The 25,537-nt window shown below is 34.5% G+C and overlaps 1 protein-coding gene across 2 annotated transcripts in view; it reads right to left on the bottom strand.

Moving 5' to 3' along the window:
• The window catches only part of DMD (dystrophin), a gene marked incomplete at both ends in the record, with an annotated part of 2,101,015 nt that overhangs the window by 1,449,569 nt on the left and 625,909 nt on the right, over positions 1-25,537 (bottom strand). For both annotated transcript variants that reach the window (XM_080719244.1, XM_080719243.1), the window contains one exon: positions 19,725-19,900. In XM_080719244.1, coding sequence (XP_080575370.1) covers positions 19,725-19,900 — 176 coding nt within the window. The remainder of the gene's footprint in view (positions 1-19,724; positions 19,901-25,537) is intronic.

The raw sequence follows: 25,537 nt of genomic DNA on the forward strand, positions 1-25,537 counted from the left end.
TGTAATCCCAGCATTCAGGAGGCTGAGACCTGGAGGATCGCGGTTCGCGGACAGCCTCAGCTACTTAGTGAGGCCCTCTGCAACACAGAGAGACCCGGTTTCAAAATAATGAATAAAAAATAGGGCAGGGGTTATAGCTCTGAGGTCAAATGCCCCTGGGTTCCATCCCCAGACCCGCAAAATAAATAAATAAATAAATAAATAATAAAAAATAAAATAAAAATTTACTATAGACTAAAAGGCAAAAAAGTACATCCCAAAGAACTATAGAAACACTTTTAGTCTTGCAACTTTAAAGATTTCAACTTTGAACTATCAATAATTAAAAAAAATAGTATATCACTGTATAGATTTTCTGTTATGATAATTGCTAATTATGTAGTAGTAGTCTCTTGATGGGTACGGATTTTGTTCTAATTTTTTGTACTGTGACTGCCATATAAAATATTAAACTAGACGGGCGTGGTGGCGCATACTTGTAATCCCCGCGCTTGGGAGGCGGAGACAGGAGGATCGCGCAGGTTCGAAGCGGCGCTGGCTTAAGAGACCCTGTTTCTAAATAAAAATTATAAAATAGGTCTGGGAGTTTAGCCCAAGGTAGAAGGGCTTCCAGGAACCCCAGTACCACCAATAAAAAAAAAAATTAAACTAACATGACACATTTTCATGAACTTTTAGTCACTTTCAATTTACCATTTTGAATTCTTCATTTCAAAATGTGTAAACTATGAAAGTAGTGTCATCCAGGCTTGCAGACTTAACTAATTTGATTAGTGGTATATGTCCAAGAATGTGCATTTTACATATTTAAACATGTCTGCATGCAGAATTTCATAAAATCATAAGCGCTTCATTATTAGAATCATAAAAGCAAAGTAATGACATCTGTGAAATATGCCAACCCCCGAAAGGTTCCAGGGCTCTAGGACTAGATCAGGTCATTTATAAAGCCAATTTTAAATATGCATATTATTATTTAGAAAACAAACTAATTTATTTTATGTTTGTTTGTTTTGATACTGGGGACTGAAGCCAGAAATATTCTACCTCTAAGCTATAGCCCCAGTCCTATTTCACTGTGAAACAGGGTCATGATAATTTGCTAAGAATCTCAAAATGTTGCTGAGGCTGTCCTTGAATATACCATCCTTCTGTTTCAGCCTCCCAAGTACTGGGATCACTGGTGTGACCACCATTCCTGGTGCTAATTTAATCCTAATGGAAACAAAACTATATAATGTTTACATGTTAGCATTAATATATGAAATATATCTTTTTGGGTGTAAGATGTTAAAATCTTCTTTTATTTATTTACTTTTTTGCTGTTAGTTTCTGTGTGTGTGTGTGTGCGGGGGGTTACTAGTGATTGAACCAATGGGTGTTCTACCCAACCCACAGCTCTATTTTAATTTTTATTTTGAAACAGGGTTTCACTAAATTGCTAAGAGCCTTGCTAACCTAATGAGGCTGGCCTTGGACACACAATCCTCCTTGCCCATCCTCCTAAGTACTTGGATTAAAGATTTTGCCACCATACTCAGCTTTGTAGTGTTTTTAATAATTATCTTCTTTCAGTCCGGCGTGGTGGAGCACACTTGCAATCCCAGTACTTGAAAGGCTGAGACAGGCCAGGTGTGGTGGCGCATGCTTGTAATCCCTGTGCTTGGGAGGCAGAGACAGGAGGATCACGCAGGTTCGAAGCCAGCCACATTGGTTTAAGAGACCCTGTTTCCACATAAAAAAGTATAAAAATAGGTCTGGGAGTATAGCCTGTGGGAGTGTAGCCAGAGGTAGAAGGTAGAAGGGCTTCCAGGAACCCCAGAACCCCCCCCCAAAAAAAAAAAAAAAAAAAGCTGAGACAGGAGGATCCAGTTTCGCAGCCAGCCTCAGCTACTTAGTGAGGCCCTCTGGAACTTAGTGAGATCCTGTTTCAAAATAAAGAATAAAAAAATTGGGCTGTGGGTGTAGCTTGGTGGTAAAATGTCCCTGGGCTCAATCCCCAGCACCACACACACACACACACACACACACACACACACACACACACACAATCTTTTCTCCAGAGTCTTAGAAAGTGAGAGAATATATACAGATACTTGAATGATTCCAGACTATCTGAAAACCTTCTATTCATCCTCTGAGTTCAAGATGAATTTCTTTGAAAATTCTCTTGTTTAACTCATTACTTACAGGAAAAAAGAAAGTTCCTCCCTCACCATGTCTTTTCTATGATATTTGCTTTAAGAATGAATAAGACAAATGAAGCATGAATTACAGAGATCTCATAAAATATAAAATGAAATTTAGCGCTAGCTTTGTTAAGGCTGACAATATTTTGAGGAAATTGAGATTTGCTGATTACATGGTAAGATTATATTTTAGATATAGGTTATAAATAAGCTGGGCGCTGTGTTACAGGCATGTAAATCTCCATACTTGAAAGTGTGAGACAGGAGGCTCCCAGGTTCAAAGCCAGCCTCAAAAACTTTGCGAGGCTCTTAGCAATTTAGTGACATCCTGTTTCCAAATTAAAAAAAAAAAAAAATGGGCTGGGGTGTAGTTCAATGGTAGAATGCCCCGAGTTAAAGAATTAACACACATACACAAAATAATAATTACAAATGAACTACTACTTAACAAGGAGAAAAACAAGCCAACATTTAGATGAATAGCCCTCCCCAATCAAGAGAGTTTATATACATACACAGTGTTTGTTTTCCTTAGTGGGAGGGATAAAGATAGGGCTCTGTGACTGTCTTAAATATTTTAAAGTCTGCGATGTATTTTTTTTTCAGGTGTGAGGATAGAACCCAGGGACATTTGACCTCCGAGTTATACCCCCTTCCCTGTTTTTTATTCTTTATTTTGAAAAAGGGTCTCACTAAGTTGTGGAGGGCCTCACTAAGTAGCTGAGGCTGTCTGCAAACTGCGATCCTCTGATCTCAGCCTCCAAAATGCTGGGATTACAAGCGTGTGCCACCATGCCTGGCTTGATGTATGTTTAAATGTGTTATGAATGCAAAGTAAAATGTATTGGAAAATAAACTGACCTGAAAGGTATCATAGGTCTAATACCTGACATTTGTGCTGAATTATGGGGCAAATTATTTAACATTAATATTCATTTACTTCTGTTTTAATAAATGGCAAATATTTAAAATCTATCAAAATAGTCTTGAAGTCAAAGTTTACAAATACTTTTAACAATCATGTATAAATATGTTTATTTACTTCTCTCATTAAAGAGGTTTTGACCTATGATACAAAGCTGAGATCAGTTTTGCTTATATTATAGTTTTGAGAGTCCTAAAACATTAGACTTTTAATCTAGCAACCAATTTAAATAAATCCAAAAAAATTTTAATTCTCAGTAATAAAAGGCTATAAACTCAGTTTACATTGCATTAAAATTAATACAGTAGATAAAAGGGACACAATCTTCAGTTAGTAAAAAAAAGTTACATTAACATTAATACAGGAAACCAATTCTTAATGTTTACATGGTCTTAAATGTATATTTTAGCTTTATATGTGCAAATATAAGCATACTTCTCTTAAAATAATGTTTCAGTACAGTAAAATTTAATGATTTCAGAGTGCACTGAAATGTATCTTTAAAAGATACTAAAATCCATTTCTATGTAGTTTACCTTGTCCTAAAATATGTCTATCTAAAATTTGCCTCAAAATCTGATGTCTAACCTACATATAAAATAATGTCCGAAAAACTGTTCATCTTCTTCCTTGTCAATTTTGACATGCCAATGTATGTATATGTATGTATGTATGTATGTATGTATGTGTATATATGCAACAATGTATCTCGATTGGGTTTTAAGTACATGTTCTTGGATATAAAATAAGTGATTTATTATTTTATTAATGCCAGAAATTATCAAGAATTATCTGGAACTGATATTTATCTTTATACCTCTAGGATAGTCAATTACATTGAACAGAACAAAACTTCTTCAAAAATATTGCTTCTCTAAAAAAGTAAAACTTAATCAAAATATACCAACATCTAGTAGATAAAAATGACTTTAAAATGATCTCCCCACCACAAATTGACACCCAAATCTTTGAAATACATTGATAATGTTTATTTCTAAAACATAATATGGTGGGAAATAAATCACTTTTATGTCTCTTGTTTGTATAATTTTCAGGGAAACTACCTTCAAAATGAGAAATTAAGGAAATCCCTCTGATTCTAAGATGTCACAATCAACTCTATTAAATGAATTTGTTATAATGAAAGGGAATGTGAAAGCAGATAGACAAAAATTCCATGACCCAGAGATTTTAAAATAAAATGTTGCTAAACCACAGGTGCCTCAAGCTTATTTTTCATTTTCAATAAATTGAAAGTCTCTTTGAAATACAGTTCTATAGAAGAAAATCACCTCAACACAGGTTAATAGAAACATTCTCCTAAGTGACAAAATACTGTCATAGTCATAAATCTATAAACCTAAATGTAATATTTTCAGAATGAAAGTCTTGAGTCATTTATTTTAAAATCAAATATGAAGTTTATTTAAAATGATGAAACCTAGAAAAGCTGTAAATGTCCTGGTGAGAAGCAACTGTGCGCCACTAGAGGGCGCACATTCCCTTTCACAGCTTTTTTGTCCTTCAATTTGGCTTCTCTTTCATTTTCTTATCTACATAATGATAACATGGTGACAAATGGATTTTAATGGGAGGTTTCTTACACAGAAACAGAAAATGTCCAAAGATATAGATAAAATTGTGTACAAAGAATGTGTCAGTAAGACACCCTCAGATACACAGTTAAAATGCTTTCAGCCATTTTGACGCACACATAAAGATATCTTGAAATAATAATACATAAAATCCCTTAAGAAAATGAGTACAGAGTTTGGGGAGATAAGCTTAGTTCATATAATGTAGTGGAATTTTCTAAACTCTTTCACCTAGTAGTTTCTCCTCTGATTCATTGATTTTACCTAAGTTGTGAACATTTTCTAAATACATAGGCTCCCGTACTCTATATAAATATGCCTATAGTTCTATCTGTACATTGCATAGATTACATTTTTAAGTGGCAAGTTTACAGTCAATAAAGGAGATAAAAGCAAAAATAGAACTTTAAGTATGATGATTATGTCACATGTTTTCATGAAAAAGAATCATTTAACCTCACTTGAAAACTTACATACTATTTATTATAGTTTCCTGTTTCCTAGATAGAATGAACAAGGAGCTTTAGAAAAGTCTTTTAGTTTTAACATACAGTGAAGCATGGAGTTAAATTTAAAATCAGGTCTTCCTGAATCCAAAGATTTTCACTATGCTAGACTTATTTGTGTTCCAAATGAAAGAGAAACCAATATATTCTTTTAATAAGAAGATCAACATGAAATTATTTGTTACTATAAAGTACAGTAGTTTAGTGGTTATGCTTGTGCTAATTTGAATTATACCAGAATTTGAAACATTAGGACATGATCTCTTAACATTTTCCTTAATCAAAACTATGATCCTTAATTTTATAATGTTTGTATGTCCTCATGGCATTATGAAAGTTATTTTTTTCAATTTATTATTACTTTGGAGTCTACCTTAGCTTCCTAAAATCCCCCAAATTCCAATCTGTTAAAGTATTTTATGACATCAAAATTGATATTAAGCATATGCTAAAGGTTGTTACTTATGACGTTACATACATGAGGGTTAAAACACTGAAAACCAGAAGTTTTGCACTTGAATAATTTAAATTATATGAGACTTATATTTATATCTTGATGCTGAAAAAGACACCTAACTGAATATTTTTCTTATTGAAAAAAGATCTCCATATTTAAAAATAGTCAAATAATCCTAAGGGACCATACACTGTGAAACTTTAAAATGTATAACAGCCATGATCTAGAGTAAATAAATGATTTACATAAATAGGTTCTGACATATTTAACAGTCTCAGTCAAGCTTTAAACTTCAGCTAAATAATTTTATAAACTTCTCTTCACCTTATTAAAAAATAGCAAGGCATGGGGTTTTAGAATGCACTATACTGAGCTAGGCTATTCAAGTTCATATCCCGTCTGCACTACTTTCTATCAAGTATGACCATGAGCAAGAGAGTTCACTTGAACTTTATGTGATTTGTTTTTCTCACTTGTAAAGGGAGATAGTTCAAATTATTTCAAAATGCTATTTTAAGGGTTAAATATAATAATACGTGCAAAATACTTAAAAAGTACTTAATATATAGTGGAAGTACATACATGTTAGCAACTGTGATTAGTACCTTCCATGACCCTTTCTTAACTGGGTTAAAGCTAGAGCCTTTAATTTTTTTTTTTTTTTTTTTGTGTGTGTGTGTGTGCATTGTATTCATACATCTTAATGGAGTGCAAATGGTAGAGGCATACATGCACATCTCACTCATTTAGCCCTTCCTCAATTCCCACCCCATTCTCTCACCCCTTTTTCCTTCTCATGATGGGCTTAGTGATTGACATTGATATGTTTGTGAACATACATCATCACATTAGGGAATTTCCCTCTTCCCTCCGCCCATCACCTCCAGTTAGGTCGCCTTATTTGCTTATCTATGGTTTCTCGTCTGTGTACAGCTCCTCCTATGACACTTTTTCTCTCTAGCTTCTACATATTAGGGAGAACATCTGATATTTTTTACTTTAGGTGACTGACTAATTTCACTTAGCATATTGTTGTCCAATTCCATTCATTTCCTTGTAAGTGGTGTAATTTTGTTCTTTATGCCTGAGTAAAATTCCATTGTGTACATATCCCATAGTTTTGGAATCCATTCATCTGTTGATGGAAATCTTAAACCAGAGCATTTCTGACACTTCTTGCTTTCTTTTGTGTGTGTATGTGTGTATGTGTGTGGAGGGAAGTACTGAGGATTGAGCCCAGAAGCATTCTAACACTGACCTATAACCCCCAGCCCTATTTCTTATTTTGAAATAGGATTCCTCTAAGATACTAAGGACCTTGTCAAGTTGCTGGGGCTGGCCTTTAGCCTGTGACCCTCATGTCTCAGCCTCCCAAGCACAGATGTGTGACATCATGCCCAGCTCCACTGCTCACTTTCTTATGTGTAAGGGTGGCTGTATTTGGAATAGTGTTTTATTAAAGAGTAAAAGACAAATTTATTTAAATAACAATAATAAAAGCTGCAAACAAGTTATAACAAAGATAATAAAACAAATGAAGAAAATCAATGGTAAAAAAAAAGAGTCTCATTTATTTTACCTTTTTGTACAGGAATTGGCAAACTATGGTTCATGGGACAAATGTGACCCACCACCTCTTTCTATAAATAAAAATTTACCATAATATAGCCATGCTCATTCATTCAATATGCATACAGTTCCTATCTTGCTAAAACAGTAGGGCTAAACATTTATAAAAGAAAAAAACCTACAAAATTTATTTTCTGGCCCTTTAGAGAAAAACATGCTGACCCCTATCTTACTTTAAGAAGTAAAGACTAGATTGTCTCTCCCAATTCTCAAGTGGGGTCTAAATAGTATCATTCATAGTACCATATTACAAAAATATTTATTGGTTACCTTTGATCAGAATATTAAATACTCCTTAGTCTGGAATTTAGTATCTTCTTTTTACTACGAACAGAAAATAAATTTTTGAACCACTCTCATCACCTACTTCCCTCTTTGCTTTACTCATGTTTCTTATATGTTTCTTGTGATGTAATTTAATCTATATAAATATAAGTTATAATTACCTACAGCAGAAACAACCCTATGCGAGTTCTGTTTGTCCACTGATTGTTCCCTGGTTGTGAATTGCTATTTTACGTCATGATTTGAATGCTTCCCTACAGTTTAGCAATCTACTTGAATAGTAATTTCCCATGAGCCTCTTATGCCCAACTGTCAAGCAAGAAGTGAGTTTTTCTTCTTTGCAACTTCCAAACATCTTACTTTTTCCATAATGACTCAGCAGGTAGTAGAATGCAAGCTTCTTGAGGAAAAACTTAAGTATGGTTTCTAGATACAAATCTATAGTGCTTTACAAATCATAGCAATCCATTAAGATCTTAGTTGAGTGAAGAGGTAAATTAGCATGAAAACTAATTTTGCCATCACTTTCTTCCTGAAATACTGTGGACTCATACTGACTACAGGAGTATTCAAAGAATCCCACCACACACTGGATGTGCCTTGGACCCTGTGGGAGGCAATTTAAACTTTAAACACTCTCAGTGTGAAAGCTGGCTGAGTTTAAAGGACTTCAACATGCTTTTATGTTTTGGGTCTTTAAAGTTTAAATAACTTCCAGTCAGGGTTCAGAAACTATCTAGTGCAATGTGGAAAGCCATTTAAATCTGATGTGTTCTTACTACCCCAGTGCCCCTTCCCTAGCATCGTGCCCTGTTTAAATCCATCGACTTCTTTTACTGAGCATCTCTATGAACTTTAGTTAAAAAACAAAGTAAATTTCACTGCTTTACAAAGCCAGTGCTTATTCAGTTGGTCTGCCATAATAAAATAAAAGACTGAGGGGCTTAAATAATGAATATTTATTTCTCACAGTTCGGAGGGCTGAAATTCCATAAGAAAGGTACTAGTAAGTTCAGTTTCTGGTTCAGTTTCTGGTGAGGACCCATTTCCTAGCTTGTAGAAGGCTTCTTGTTACTAAGTCTTCACATGGCAAGAAGAAATCAAGCGAGTACAATTTCTGATGTCTCTTCATACAAGACTACTAATAAGCTTGTGACAGTCCTATCCTCATGTTCTTATTAACCTTAATTATCTCTCAAAGACTACATCTCCAAATACCATCACAGCTTCAATATGTCAATTCTGGCAAGACACAATTCAGTCTATAGCAGACAGTCATCATTTTTTTTATAAATATGGTGGCATAAAGTGTGTTCACTCATTTACATAGGTTTTCTGAGTAAAGAATGCTTTAGTGAGAATATTCTCAGAACATCCCAGAATAACAAGTATCCATTTCCTATTATCACATAAATGCAGTAATGGGAAGATAACTTTCCTAAATTAATAATTTAGAAGATTCAGATTTCTCTCAACAGCTTCCCCTTTTTATTGGTATAATTTTCTGCCTGGCACTCAAAACTATGGTTTAATCTTTGTTAGAAGGACCAGCTTCTAGTCTCTGGTCACATAAATCCCTCAGATAGTTACTCTAGATTTAGGGATATTAGCAGCTTCCTGATTCTGTTAATGCTCTGAGTTGCCTCTAGTTCTGATAGGCTAATGCCAAATTTCCTCCTACCTAATTTGTCAATACCCGGTATTTAAGTCTCATTTTGGAACATCTTGAGTGGTTTCCATTTTGCTTATAAAATCGTGACAAAACTCTTACAAATACCTATTCAATACTCAGTGAATATTCACTCAATATGTACTGATTTCTGGGTGAAGCACTAAAGTCTAGAGATGAATATAAAGATCCCATGGACTCATAGTACCAAAAATACAGATATGAAAAACAAAGTCATTATAAAAATATTAGCAAGTGTTTTAATGGGAACATTAAAAAGGCTGAGATATAGCCGGGCGTGGTAGCACACGTTTGTAATCCCAGCATTCGGGAGGCTGAGACCGGAGGATCGCGGTTCAAGGCCAGCCTCAGCTACTACTTAGTGAAGCCCTCTGCAACTCAGTGAGACCTGATTTCAAAATAAAGAATTAAAAAAGAATAGGGCAGGGGGTGTAGCTCGGAGGTCGAATGCCTCTGGGTTACATCCCCAGACCCGCAAAAAAAAAAAAAAAAAAAAAAAAAAACAGGCTGAGATAGGAGGTTACTTTCAGAGAGAGACAAAGTAGTAAAAGTTAGGGGAATAAGAATAAGGTGACTGTTTTCTTTTTAATATTCTTGTAAGAAGAGAGTTTTAACCAGAGAATTAACCATTAAGTCACTAAGTACACAATTTCATCTGATCTTATTTTTAGTGCCCAATTTTAGTTCAAACTCCTTATTTCATTACTGACTGGTAATAAAAAGATTTTTGGGGGGTACTGGTGATGGAACCCAGGGACATTCTACCTCTCCGAACAACACCCCCAGCCCTATTTTTTAATTCATTATTTTGAAACAGGGTCTCACTGAGTTATAAAGGGCCTCACTAAGTAGTTGAGGCTGTCCATGAACGTGAATCCCCCTCTCTCAGCCTCCCAAATGCTGGGATTACAAGTGTGGGCCACCAAACCTGGCAATAAACAGATTTTAGACCATGTTGAGTATCACTGGCTGGGCGTGTTGGTATACACCTGTAATCCCAGTACTTAGGAAGTTGATACAGGAGGATCCACAGGTTCAAGGCTAGCCTCAGCAACTTAATGAGGCTCTCAGCAACTTAGTGAGACCTTATTTCAAAAATAAAAGTAAAATAGGGCTGGGGTATCTCTCAGATATAGAATATGCCTGGGTTCAATCCTCAGCAACACACACCTACACACACACACACACACACACACACACACACACACACACACGCACCAAGGAGAAGGAAACAAAACTAGTGAGTTAGGCAGTTAAAAGATCATAAAAGAATTTCTAGGAGGTGCATTTTAAGAATTATGGGTAAAGGGTAATCTAACTAAAATTACATTGTAAGATATCTTTCAGCAGGGCATGGTGGCGCACGTTTGTAATCGCAGCATTTGGGAGGCTGAGACAGGAAGATCACAGTTTGCAGACAGCCTTAGCTACTTAGTGAAGTCCTTTGCAACTCAGTGAGACCCTGTTTCAAAATAAAGAATAAAAAAATAGGGATGGCGGTATTGCTGGGAGGTAGAATGCCCCTGGGTTCCATCCCTAGTACCACACACACACACACACACATACACACAAAAAGATACCTTTCAAGAGACCATGAAGGATATGGATAAAAAGGATAAAACGAGGTAGATTAGTAAAAATTTCATGCTAAAATGAGCAGGGTCTGAACTAGGTGAAGTCCTCATTGATGCAGAAAAAGGAACAAACTAAAGAGGATTTAACAGGTATATTTAACTTTTTTTTTTTTTGGTGGTACTGGGGATGGAACTCAGGGGCCTTCTACCTCTGGGCTATACTCCCAGACCTATTTTATATTTTATTTGGAAACAGAGTCTCTTAAACCAGCTAACGCTGGCTTTGAACCTGTGCCCTGGGCATCTTCCTGTCTCAGCCTCCCGAGCACGGGGATTACAAGCGTGCGCCACCACACCCGGCTAACAGGTATATTTAAACGTGGATTTGGTGATGTGGCAGATACAAAGAACACTGAATAATTACACGAGTTGTTCACTGTACCAGTCCAGGGGATACCATATTTTAAGAGCCTCTAGAGTTGTGAAATCTAAACTGCAAAATCTCATTTATGACTCCTGTAAGAAATCCAAGTATACGTAGCCAATAAGCATTTGGATTTTATGGGTATGAGTATCAAGAGAGAAGGTAATTAGAAATATTTAGGAGTTATAAGATATAGATGACTGATAAAGATTATAAATAATATTCTCAGAAAAAGAAGGTGCCATGAGAAGAAAGTGAAACCAAGATTTGAGTCTTGTAGAGAAACTGAAGTTAAAGGGATAAGAAAGGAAATCAACAAGACATGTTCAGACAACCTAAGTAACAAGAGGGAATAATGTCCCAGAAACCATGGGGAAGAAAAAATTCATGAAAGGACTAATCATCACTGTCAAGCACAGCACAAAGGTCAAGAGGGATAAAACCAAAGAGTGACCTTTGGAACTGGCAATTAAGGAGCTCTCTGGTGACCTAGCTGAGAGCAGTTTTATGGCTTCATGTAGAGAATGAAGAGTGTAGGAAAGAATCACAAGTAAGGGAATAGAGATCTTCTTATTTAAAATTTGGCTTGTCTTTGCACCCAACTATGCTTCTAATAAACATGATTATCATTTTCTTTAGTAAGAAAACAAACCAAACTATGTTTCGTAGCCCTGGGAATGAGATCTTGTCTCCCGCCTTGTTGCTCTTCCTTTATGCCTTGTATTCGAAAAGACTACATTTTCATCCAGTTGTTATAGCTAGGCATTCAGAGCTATTCACAGTATTTAACAGGACCAGATCTGATTACATTGCATTTTAAAAACTGCAATTGACATATAATAATTGTCCTTACTTATAAGCATCATGTGCTATTTCAAAATATTTATACCTTGTGTAATGATCACATCAGAGTGATTAACATATCCATCACCTCAAAGTTTTCTCATTTTCTTGTGAGAAGAATATTCAAATTCTCACATGCAACTATTTTGAAATATACAATAGATTATTGTTAACTATAGACACCCTACCATGCAAGGAAACATCAAAACATGTTGAGAAAATGCCCTTCCGGCATCCACTGTGTAGAAGGCCTCATACCAGTTTAGGAATAAGAAATAGACCAATCCCAGAAAAGCTCCGTGTCTAGGAGATGAAACAGGTATCTGATTAGATCACTGTAACATAAAGCAGTAGAGTTTCATAAGGTGGGAGGTTGAATCACTTAGCCCAACCTAGAGAAGATGGCCTCTGTATGGGTCTGGTGTGGGGAAAGAAAATATAGAGTCAGGTTATAACAAATAACTGATGCTCTCTCTGCTCAACTGATCTTCAAATTGTGGGCCCTGGACCAGCAGCATTAAAATCACCTGGGAATTTGATAGAAATTAAAATGTCAGTGTCCCATTCCAGACCAACTCAGTAGGAAACTCTAGTGGGGTCCAGGAGGCTGCCTTTTTTTATGGTACTGGGGTTCCTGGAAACCCTTCTACCTCTGGGCTACACTCCCAGACCTATTTTATACTTTTTAAATTGGAAACAGGGTCTCTTTAAGCCAGCGTGGCTGGCTTCGAACCTGCGCGATCCTCCCGTCTCTGCCTCCCAAGCACGGGGATTACAAGCGTGTGCCATCACACCCGGCTGGGAGGCTGCCTTTTAACAAGTCTTCCATATATGCTGAAATATGAGAACCACTGAAATACATGCTGAAATATAATGCTCCATATATGCTGAAAGATGAGAACCACTGTTCTTATTCAAGTGTTATCAAATATGATGGTGTATCATAATAATCTGGAGAGTTTGTAAAATTTCCAGTGTCTACTATCAGTAGAGTTTCAGCGTGTTTGGAGTGGTACACCTAAATCTGTGTTTCAAACAAACTCCCAAGTGCTGCTGCTGACTTATGCACAGCATTTTGAGTATCCCTGCTCAAAGTTTTCTCTGGTGCCTTACTGTGTCTCTAGAACTCATGTTACCATATGCTTCAAAATATAGTTATTGACTTATTTTTGTGGCAAAATAATTTCAAGAACATTAAATGGATGACAATCTTATGGAAGATCTGAAAATAGTAAGGTTTCTATTCTTTACCAAAATAGTTTCTAAAGTAAAAATTGAGTTTATTATCAAGGTCATTTAATTCTAATACATAATGAGTCATGACTTTACAGCTATAACACTAGAATGGAAATTAGGAGACTCAGCACTAGTCCTTATTTTGCAAGTGAAAGCAAATTATTTAACCTTTGTGGACCTCAATTAACCTGTAATAGGGACAAGTCTAATCTATTTAAAAAAAATAAGCATATCATCTAAAATGTTTTGTTTTCTGGGCTAAGCAAGCAGCAAAATGTGAATACTAAGTCCAATACCTCAGGTATTACAGGATCAATTTATCTTATAGAAAATTTAAAAAATAGCTCATAGGCAGGTGTGGTGGCCCACCCTTATAATACTAGTGCTTGGGAGGCCTAGAGAGGAGGATGACAGGTTCTAGGTCAGTCTCAGCAGCTTAACAAGACACCCAGTAACTTAGAACCTGTTTCAAAATAAAAACTAAAAAATGCTTGGGGTATAGCTCAGAGGCTTCAATCCCTAATACTAAAAATAAATAAGAATCGCTCATAAACACATTAATCATCTAACTAGGCTCTTCAAATAAGTTGATACATTTTATATAGATCTTTAAGATTTTAATTTGGAGACCCAAGTTAAAATAATATTTTAGGCATGAATATCATAACAATAAAAATGAAAAATCGTATTGAACACTTATCAATCCCCTTTCCAGTAATATGACATGAGTTACTATCTGAGTAGTGGCTATTAAAAGAAAAAATATGAACAAAAAACTATGAAAATTAGAATATAAAAGTAATTCTAGTCTGTTGTTCAGCCAGTTTATTCTATTTTTGTAAGCAGGCATGCAAAACATAGCCAAAAAAAACAAACTTAAACTCTGCCTACTTTGTAGATAAGAAAAAGAGACCAAGGAAATGTAAATATTTCTAAATGCCTTTATACTGTCTTTGAGGTCAAAGATACTAATTTATTAACACTTAACTTGAAAAATGATCTTCCTTGAGATGGCTTTACTTTAAAAAAACTATTTAATTTGCCATTGGTTTCACCTGCTTTATACAAAATGTAAATAAAAGCAATGTGAAAATTTCTGAAAATAACTGCTACATAATTAGGAATTAATCTCCTAGATAAAAGCCTATTAACTATATAAGAGATCTACTTTTAACATAGTTTGAGTTCCATATTCTGATAATTACTTATATGCAAAATAACATCACTGAACTACAGGGATAATTTAATATTAGAAATAATTACCTTGTGACCTGACATTATCAAACATATGTTGAAATCAAGTAAATGCATCTTACATAATTAAGAAACTATACTTTAGTACAAAGCTGAATTTTCAACCGGAATAGTTTGAGCAGATAATGATATCCTATGGACTAAAGGAAGAATTATTAAATATTATTGAAATGACATTTATTTATTAAGAAAAATTCCAAGCCGGGCGTGGTGGCGCACACTTATAATCCCAGCATTTGGGAGGCTGAGACCAGAGGATCACGGTTCACCGACAGCCTCAGCTACTTAATGAGCCCCTCTACAACTCAGTGAGACCCTGCTTCAAAATAAAAGAATAAAAATTGGGCAGGGGCTATAGCTCAGAGGTCAAATGCCTCTGGGTTCCATCCCCAGACCTGAAAAAAAAAATTCCATGGAGAGCTAGGTAGAATGCTTAAATGATATTGGAATGTAAAATAATCATTACTTCAATTAGTTGCATCATACTGTTCATTCCTTCAATACATATTTAGTATTTGCTGCATGTGTGGTCCTTACCATAATGAAATCTAAGTAAAATACAAATATAATATAGGCTTTCTTTAATGGGATTAGTGATGAGAAATTTTATGCGAGTGGTATTAAGACATAAAATAACTGTAAGGTAATTTACTGGTTAAAGTGGAGAAATTTGGAAGAAATGAGACACAAAAATGGTGCTTTCATTTTATTATGAAGATACAGAAGGTATAGGTGAGTACATCACATCTGGAAGGACAGCATAAAGGAAATGTTTTAGGTATATCAATTTTAAGGAAATTAATTAGATAGGGGGAGAATCCCCAACACAGTGAGGTAAATGGCCTAGATTATAGATGTAGCAGATGCTCAGAAAATGACTGAAATCATGTCACTTTGCCAAAATAATAAAGAAAAAGAAGAAAAAGAGAACAATAGAACTCGATAAATTGATGGTTTATTCTGATTTTAAGAGAAAAACCAGACTATGTTTTGTATATTTGTTACATCTGAAGTAATGATTATGTAATTTCTCACCAGTTCTATATGTTCACCATCTATCACCAGTTTTAGACCCTGTAAATCCACCACCATCACTCTGCTTATACTAATCCTACGTTCTCTACTACCTCCACCATAACCAACCAACCAGCATAATACCTATTGCAGGCTTTTTTTTTTTTTTTTTGGTACTAAGGATTGAACCCAGCCAAGGGCATTCTACCTATGAATTGCATCTCTAGCCCTATTTTATTTTTGAAACAAGGTCTCCTTACGTCACTGCACACTGCTGGCCTCGAACCAGCAATCCTTCAGTGTCATTGTCCTAAGTACTGTGATTATAGGTGTGTACCACCCTGCTTGGTCCTATTTCATTTTTGAATACATATTGCCTTACAGATACTATGTTCAATATTTCTTATCCAATCCTCACAATGTTTTTTAAAATGACTATATTGATTGAGGTACAGATCTTAAGTGATTTCCCTGATACCATAAACTAGTAATTAAAGCAGGCAAGTTACAATCCTTAATAATTTTGATTCTAAAGACCATAATTGCTCCAGTTTTATTAGTCATTTAGATACATAGGCAATGCATTATAATAACTAAGATATGTGCAATGTACAAGTGATTATACTTAATTTGAAGCAATCAAAATAAAAATGGAGGCATTGGCTAAATGTAGAAGTAAAAATACCCACATCATAGATTTAGAACTACATAGTTAAATTTTGAGGGAGCGGTTCAATATGTATGTAGAAGACATTTATTTAGAGAAAGACTTGAATCAATGAGAGGCAAAAATTTAGATGAAAAAAAAACAGAAGAAGCCAGGTGTGGTGGTGCACACTTGTAATCCCAGCATTCGGGAGGCTGAGACCTGGAAGATCGTGGTTCGCGGACAGCCTCCGCTACTTAGTAAGGCCCTCTGCAACTCAGTGAGACCCTGTTTCAAAACAAAGAATAAAAAAATAGGGCTGGGAGTACAGTTCCAAGGTAGAATGCCCTGGTTCCATCCATCCCCAGTATTACACACACACAAAAAGACACCAGAAGAGAAAGATAGGAACTTATTACATACTCCCATTGGAAAGAGGCAGAGAGGAAAAGAACTGGTGGTAGAATGACCAGTAGGGTGTCACAGAAGCTAAAAGAGGACGTGATTACAAAAAAAGAATTCAATAAGTTGTCAAAATTATAATATTCACAGTGAATATTCATAGTAGTTTACACATGGAATGAGAGGAGAACATAAAACTTTTGGTCATTTTACATGATCCCTCTTTTACCATTACAGCATTTTAACCAGATTCCATCCTTCTACAATTATAAATAACTAAATTTAATTCTTTTTAACGCTTATTCTCTTGCGTTGTTCAGTATAAATACATTAGAGTCTTCGACTGTATATATGATCATGCTGTCCAAAACAGGACACACTTGAGAGTGAAAGTCAGGGCTCATAATTTATGCTGGGACAACAGGTATAATCAGAGAGCTTTAGGCATAGCAAAATGTAAGATCGCCTGAGTGATCTTACCTGCTACAGACACATTTTACTACAGGGTCCAAATTATGCAGTTTGGCCACCACAGTTGAAATCTTATTTCAGATACTCTGTAGTTATATATAATAGTAATAAAAGCCATACCTATTTTGGAAGGTTATTAGAAAGAATAAATGCTATGCAGATAAATCATTGAATCTTGTGCTGAGAACATAAAATCTTCAATAAAAGTTCATTTTTATTTAAGAAATCTTTATGTCCCCAAATAGACCTCTCATTCTAAGGCAATTAGAATAACTGCTGAGCACATACGATATAACAGAATGTAGGAGACAACATATTTCAACATCTACTCTTCTGAAAATAAATCAGAAAACACTTTTCTAACTAAATACATTCTCAAAACAAGAGCCCAGAATAAGCCTTTAAAGACAGAGATTGACAGAAATCAACTTGCTTTGTTTCTTTCTGTATAAGGCAGTTTCTTAATGTCAAGAGGAGTAGGCAACTAGGATTTTTCCCAGCTTGAAGAACTGTTGAAAATTTATTGGATTATTATAAAGAATCCATAAATTGGTGTGTTCAGTAAGCATTATCTATAGACACATGTTTAATGTAACAGTAACTAAATTAATGTATATGCTACTAGTATTAATAAAAAGCTAATTTAATATAGCTTCAATCATTGTGCCACTATGCCTCTTTATCCATCAATGAATGCTTAAATTTCAGCCAACATCCTGAGGACAGTACATAGGCGGTGTTCACCCAATATGAATGCTAATGTTATGGTACTGGGGATACATCCTCAGCCCTATTTTTTATTCTTTATTAAAAAACAGGGTCTGAGTTGCAAATGACCTCACTAAGTAGCTGAGGCTGTCTGCGAACCTCAATTCTCCTATTTCAGCCTCCCAGATGCTGAGATTATAAATGTGTGCCAGGCCGGGTGTGATGGGGCACGCTTGAAATCCCTGTGCTTGGGAGGTGGAGACAGGAGGATCGTGTAGGTTCGAAGCCAGCCTCACTGGCTTAAGAGACCCTGTGTCCAAATAAAAATATAAATAATAGGTGTCTGGGAGTGTAGTCCAGAGGTAGAAGAGTTTCCAGGAACCCCAGTACCACCGAAAGAAAAAAGAAAAAGAAAAGAAAAAAGAAAAAAAAAAAAAGAAATGTGTGCCAGTATGTCTGGCTTTTGAGAATTATTTGACTAGACTAAGGGTTAACAAAATTTTTCTATGATGAAACACAGATTTAAGTATCTCAGAATTTGTGGACCATACAGTTTCTGTTAGTTCTTTCTACCCTGCCTTTTTAATTTGGATGCAATTTTAAATGACCCATACTTGAAAAAGTCTGGCTGTGTTCTACTGAATCCTGATTTACACATATAGAAATTTGAATGTTGTATTATTTTAATGTATAAAATATCATTCTACTTTTATTTTCAACCACTTTAAAAATGAAAAATATTACTAGCGCTTGATCCACACACACACACACACACACACACACACACACACACACACACACACAAAAATGGCCGCAGGCTGGGTGTGGCCTGTAGGCCTTAGCTTGCTGATCTCTTGACTAGAGAATTTTCTCTACTAAGCAAATGCAATCAGAAAGAAAAGTCCCAGTGATTTATTTTGTATTTATTAAAGTAGATTTTAAGTTATGAATTAATGGAGAAATACCAAATAATATATTCAAGTAACTTTTCTAGATGCTTCTTTTCTTTTGCTAGAACATCTGACACACTATTTTTAGGTATGTGTTCTTCTATATTTCTATAACAGGGTATATGCAATTTCTAATGTCAACTCTTCCATGCATTCCTGAACATATGCTGCTTGGAAACACAAGGCATATTTAAAGGTTCTTTCTTAATCTTAGAATTACAATAACTTGAACAAAATAGAAATTGTACCATTTTTATGATTTTCCTGTTAGTTTTGCATTCATGAAATTGTATTGCCATGATTTTAATATATCCACTGATTTCCATAATACCTAACTTATCTACAATATCTAGTTGAGAATATCCACAAAAAAGATCAGTTAAAAATTCTAACACCTTCACGATAAGACTTTATAAATATCAAAGAACAGAAAATCTGTTCTGTAATTACTCCTGATTTAAGATGTGCAGATTGAGACATTATGTTCTCGTAAACTAGCAGAATGGATCTCGTCTATTAGAGGTATATTTCTTCATGAAAATGCACTTTCCATTACTGGAAGAAAGACAATTTAATGCAAAACTAAAGATTGGACAAGCGGGCACTTTGTAAGAAAAAAAAAAAAAAAAAGAAAGACACTTTCAGGATTAAAATGTGTTTACTGCAGTTCATCACCAGTGGTTTCTTCTTTCAATTCAGAAAATAGCATTTCCATTAAGCATTCAGTTTTTGATGGGATCATAAGTTCTTGAATAAATTTTAAAACTTCCTTCATTATTTTTCTCACTAAATTAACTGACGTTACAGGCATCAAAGACCTTGGGACACATTGTTTAAGCGAAAACACCACCGTCAGAACTGAGGTAAATGAATTCCCTGCAATGAATTTTCATTTCTGAATAAAGCCATAGATGAGATGCTCTCACCTTTTCCTAATTTCAGAATCCACAATAATCTGCCTCTTCTTTTGGGGAGGTGGAGGTGGAAGTTCTTCTTGGGCATGCTTTACCAGGATTTCTTCCCTTGTGGTCACCATAGTTACCGTTTCCATTACAGTTGTCTGTGTTAGTGATGGCTGAGTGGTGGTGACAGCCTGTGAAATCTGTGAGAAGTATTGAAACAGAGGTCAGACATTGCTCAAAAGACTTCAGTAAAGACTGCTTGGAGGAGTGAAGGAAAATAATGAGAAACTGTTCCTGCTTGTTGGTAGATTGACCTTCAGATCAAATCAGCACCATATTGAACCCAAATCAAATTGTTTTATCTGACTTAAGTTACGGTGACTGAAACAACATAGCAAAGAAATCCAAAACCAGAAGTAATCTTAGTGCCTTTTCAATTTATTGGTCAAACTAGAGGAAGTAAAGGGATAAATGAGAAAAACTTATGGTGTCATTCTGATATTTCAATAGACATGCTACATATAAAGTGCTTGCAAAATTAATTGAAATTTTACTAACATATCAGAGCACCAGTTTTATTATTTGGTACATTGCAGACATTAATATTTTAAAAATAATTTTAATTGACAACAAACTTTGAACCAAAGAAAAATATTAAGCCAATAAATAAATTTTAAACATTCATGAAATACACTTTATCATATAGAATAATTTTATATGCTATGCATATTTTTGTGGTGCTGGGAATTGTACCCAGGGGTATCCTACCTCTGAGCTATACCCTCAGACTTCTTTTATTTTTTTTTAAATTTTGAAACAGGGTCTTCCTAAGTTGCTAAAATCATCTCTAAGTTGACAAGGATGGCTTTGAACTGATGATCCTCCCGTTTCAGCCTCCCAAGTACTGGGAATATAGGTATGATGAAGGAAAAAAGGAACATCTAATCATTATAGCTGGTATTTTAAAACAGAATTACTTAGCCGGGTGTGGTGGTACACGCTTGTAATCCCCGCGCTTCAGAGGCGGAGACAGGAGGATCGCACAGGTTCGAAGCCAGCCGTGCTGGCTTAAGAGACCCTGCTTCCAAATTAAAAAAAAAAAAGTATAAAATAGGTTTGGGAATGTAGCCCGGAAGTAGAAGGGTTTCCAGGAACCCCAGTACCACCCAAAAAATAAAATAAAATAAAAAATAAAATAGAATTACTTAAACTTTGTAATGAATTGTTCTAAATCAAATAAATTAAAGGTCTTTTAAAATTACAATATAATGTGAAAATATAAGGTTAAAAATACCTAGTATTTATATATGTCTTCATGTACAATGTTATTCAAATGATAAAATACATAATTTGCTTGGTTAATGTAGTGATATGTTCAAAATATTTGTTTAAAAATTTATCATTAAAGACTCTTAGTTCAGAATTACAGACACTTTTCATTTAGATTTTTTGGGGGGGAACATAGATTCTCAATCTTTGAGATAATATGGTTTATGACATAAGTCCTGAGCAGCCATTCTCTCAATACATGTCATTACTTGACAGAAGTACTCCTTCCATCCTTCATCACCTATCTCTGTCTCACAGTATTTTTCATACAATGACTATAAAGTTACCTTTGGAGTATTTATCGTTGCCCTCTGGTACTCCAATTTATTTACAGATGTATTTTCATGGAAACCAAAGAAGACCTGCAGTGGATATCCTTTTAGTTATAAACCCTGGGCCAACAATCTGGCTAGAGCCAAGATTAATTTTTTTTTCCCTGAACTTCCCTAACAAGATATAGGAAGGAATTGGAGTAACTTCCCTAATTCATCCAATGATGAATGATCCCTTCAATTGGAAGACATGCAGGAAGTTTCAGGATTTTCTTTCTTCGATTTCCAAATTGACAATTATCCCTGAAGGAATACACTCCATTTGCCATGATATTCAGTGTAAAGATTGTTTTGACATATAAATATTTTAAATATAATCCTTTGTACAAACCACATATTTCCATACTGGAAGGCCTGTTTAGGCTTCCAACAAAAAGGTACTAAAAGATGCTGAATTTCTTTATGTACCAAGTACAGGTTTTATCTTTTATAAGATTTTCATGGATTCACTATTCAGAATCAATCTGAATTCTCTATTGAGCCTTAAACAACTTATATTTTAGAGTCCAATTATATATTATAACAAAATATAAAGAGAAAGAAACAGTTTAAAAACACTTAAAGTTTATAAACTAAAATATAAATGTATACATCACAAATGACCACTGCATGAACAAATTAAATTTCCATATAGATAAAAAAGAAAATGTACTTTACAGCAGGGTTCAAAGAGCATTTTTTATGAAAATATTTTTATCTATAGCAAACTTTTCAAGTACATAACTGCTGGAAGAAAATATATTTCAGGTTAGGAAAATAGATAACATAATATACCATAAATATATATTAAAGAATATAGCAGGCCTTATAAAGATAAAGAATATTTTTTTAAAATGTATTATGCTTTTATTGATATATCATAATTACACCTCATAGTGAGGTTCAAAGTGATACAAACAAATAGGTTTTGGTGTGTTTTCCTTCAGGTCCCGCCCTACTACCCACTCTCCCTGTACATAATAGTGAGATTGGTGGTAATACATTCATACGGCGCACAGCAGCATCTGAACCGTCAATATAATCAGTTATTCCTTTTTTCCTCCTCATCTGCCTCCACCTATCCCCTGCCACTATTCTACTTATCACTTTCCTCAATTATCTTAAGTTCCCTTCCTGTCCTGTTTTTGTTCTAGCTTCCACATTTGAGAGAAACATTCAACCCTTGAGTTTCTGAGACCGACTGATGTCACTTAGCACAATATTCTCTAGAATAAAAACAGAATATTATAATAGAAAGTCATACATAGATCCATAATTGTTCTATACGCTCATCACTACAACACCACAACTTAAAATACTGCTTCATTTCCTTTGGAATGGAGAAATAAGAAAACATCTATGCATTGATCCTACAAATAAAGGGTAAAATTCATTATATGTAATACATTAATAATTATTCTCAAATCTTACTCAATATAATCAGAAGACAATTGATCATATACTAAATTCCTCCATAGCTTTAATAATTGACTATAAATTCTCAGTCATATGTTAGAATCATTAAAAATATAGGTAGGAGAGGGATTATCGAGACCATTTAACATTCCTGCTTATGTTGATATTCATTACTCCCAGAAATTGACAAGGCTTTATTATTGCAACATACTTTTCCATTGGCAAAGATATTCTTATAACCTAATGGAAGTCAATCTTGTTATCACTTTATTTAAATATTTTATGCAATACTGGGGATTGAACCCAGGGAAATTCTACCTCTGAACCATACCTCCTGTCCTATTTTTTATCATTTATTTTGAAACAGAGTCTCACTAAGTTGCTGAGGGCCAAACTAGGTAGCTGAGGCTGGCCTTGAACCTGTGATCCTCCTACTCAAGTACTGGGATTACAAGCATGCACCAACACACCTGGCTCCTTTTTTAAAATTGTTTTGAACCCTTGACCAATACAGAATTTGAACATTGTTTCTACATGAGTTTTAAAAACGTGAAACTAATAAGCATAAAGAGTCATTATACTAGAGAACAAATCTGATTCTCAAGCTCTATACTGTCAGTTATTTTCTAGAACAAGTTTTAATATGATTGGTGTCCCAAACACATGATTTCTGGCTTTAAACACAATATTCTGTTAAAGCAATCTAAAATTTTATGCTATTCAATAGCTGATTCACAATGTTTCAATTAAATTAGAGTATTTATTGAGGAAGAAAATAGAATACCCATTTTTAGGAAGTTTAGAACACGACAGGGAAGGTGATAATCCCAAAAATATTTCCAAAAAAGAATGAGTGTCACAAGAAAAATATTAAGTATGAAAAATAATTATATGCACTAAACACAGTAATAAAGTTAGTTCCTTTTAAAATGTTGTGAAGGCAGTTTTCCATCAGTGCCTTAATAATTAAATTTGTTCCTAAAGGTTAGATATAATCCCTTATTCATAGGATCATTTAAAACAGTAAAATATAGAAAACTTAATATCAATAGGTAATGTTTTAAATAAATTATGGTACATAATTGTGATAAAGTATTGCACACATTTGTAATATCCTTGGAAAATGTTTGCATTTTTATACTCTGTAAACAATGAAAAATATAAACATTGTTGGTAATTTTTGATAGATAAATTGTAGGTTATTTTTATTCTGTACTAAATATTTCTATATTGTTTTAATTTTCATATTTACTATAAAATATTTTCTTCAACATGTTGCGTTTGAAGCCAGGCATGGTGGCACATACTTGTAATCCCAGTACTTGCTGAGACAGGAGGATTGCAGGTTCACAGCCAGCCTCAGCTACTTAGTGAGATCCTATTCCAAAATAAAAGAATAAACTAGAACTAGGGATGTAGCTTGGAGTTAGAATGTACCTGGATTTCATCCCGAGTACTTAAAAAAATGTTGCATTTGTAAGCAGAGAAAAATGTCAAAATCCATTTTTTCAAATTGTTTTAGCTCCATTCTTCCTATGTATCAGAATGTTTGAAATTCTGATTCTGTCATGCCAATGCATTAGATTTTGTATAACTGCTAATCTGTTAAGAATGACTTAATGCTTTTACTAAAATGCTGAAGAGATCAGAGTCAGAATTCCAACACAGCATACTTTGCACTATATTAAACACACTAATAATCAGCCCAGTTACAATCTTATCCAGTCACTTTTCTTTTTATGTGTATATTTTAAATGGCTTCCCCTTGACCTATGAAAATAAACAATTTTAAAAGATATTTTGCCCTGGATCTGACAGTATATTGGCCCAGTACAAATAGAAAGTTAATTTAGGACTCTGTAGTATTAAGTTTTGGAGCAGATTCTGCCTAGAATGTTTCAAAGTAAAGATATTGGAGCCAGGTTCCATGATTTCCATACATTAGGTCTATGGTGCATTGACTGTTATATTTGGGATTGGATGGCTACTGTCTCAGAGATTTTATTTCATTCCTTCCTAAGTAAAGTAAGAATGGTAGCATATATTTCACAAGAGTACTGCAGGCCAAGCTAGCCTCATAGGTGTGCAATTTGTACAGACATTCATGGACACCATGCTTGTGCTCATAATCCGCCATCCTTATCTTGAAATTATTTTATTTTAAACTATTTATTGAAAGCTCATCATATAATTTTTAGAATTATATTATGATTGATAATTTTAGAACATAACCTGGGTTAATTTATTAGATTTTAAAGATACAGGACAAAAAAAATAGCAAAACTTCCAAACAAAAGTATCAGATAGTTTATTTATTTATTTATTTATTTATTTATTTATTTATTTATTTATTTGGTGGTACTGGGGTTCCTGGAAGCCCTTCTACCTCCGGGCTACACTCCCAAACCTATTTTTATACTTTTTATTTGGAAAGGGTCTCTTAAGCCAGCACGCGCGACTGGCTTCGAACCTGCGCGATCCTCCTGTCTCTGCCTCCCAAGCGCAGGGATTACATGCGTGCGCCACCACGCCCGGCTCAGATAATTTATAAAGAAAACCAGGTAACATATTTTCTAGACAACAATAGGCAAAAGTTTCACCAATCTAGCTAATTCCTTAGAACTTATAATTACATTTTAAATATATTGTTATTCTCATATCATTTATAGTTGAAGAAGTACTTATTTAAATTTAAAACAAATTCTCAATTTTTATTTGTGTCTTATCTTGAAATTCTTAATAGTGGTTGAACATAAGTATTACATGTTCATTTTGTACTGT

Source organism: Muscardinus avellanarius, assembly GCF_963383645.1.
Source record: "Muscardinus avellanarius genome assembly, chromosome: X".
NCBI classification, from domain to species: Eukaryota; Metazoa; Chordata; class Mammalia; order Rodentia; family Gliridae; genus Muscardinus; species Muscardinus avellanarius.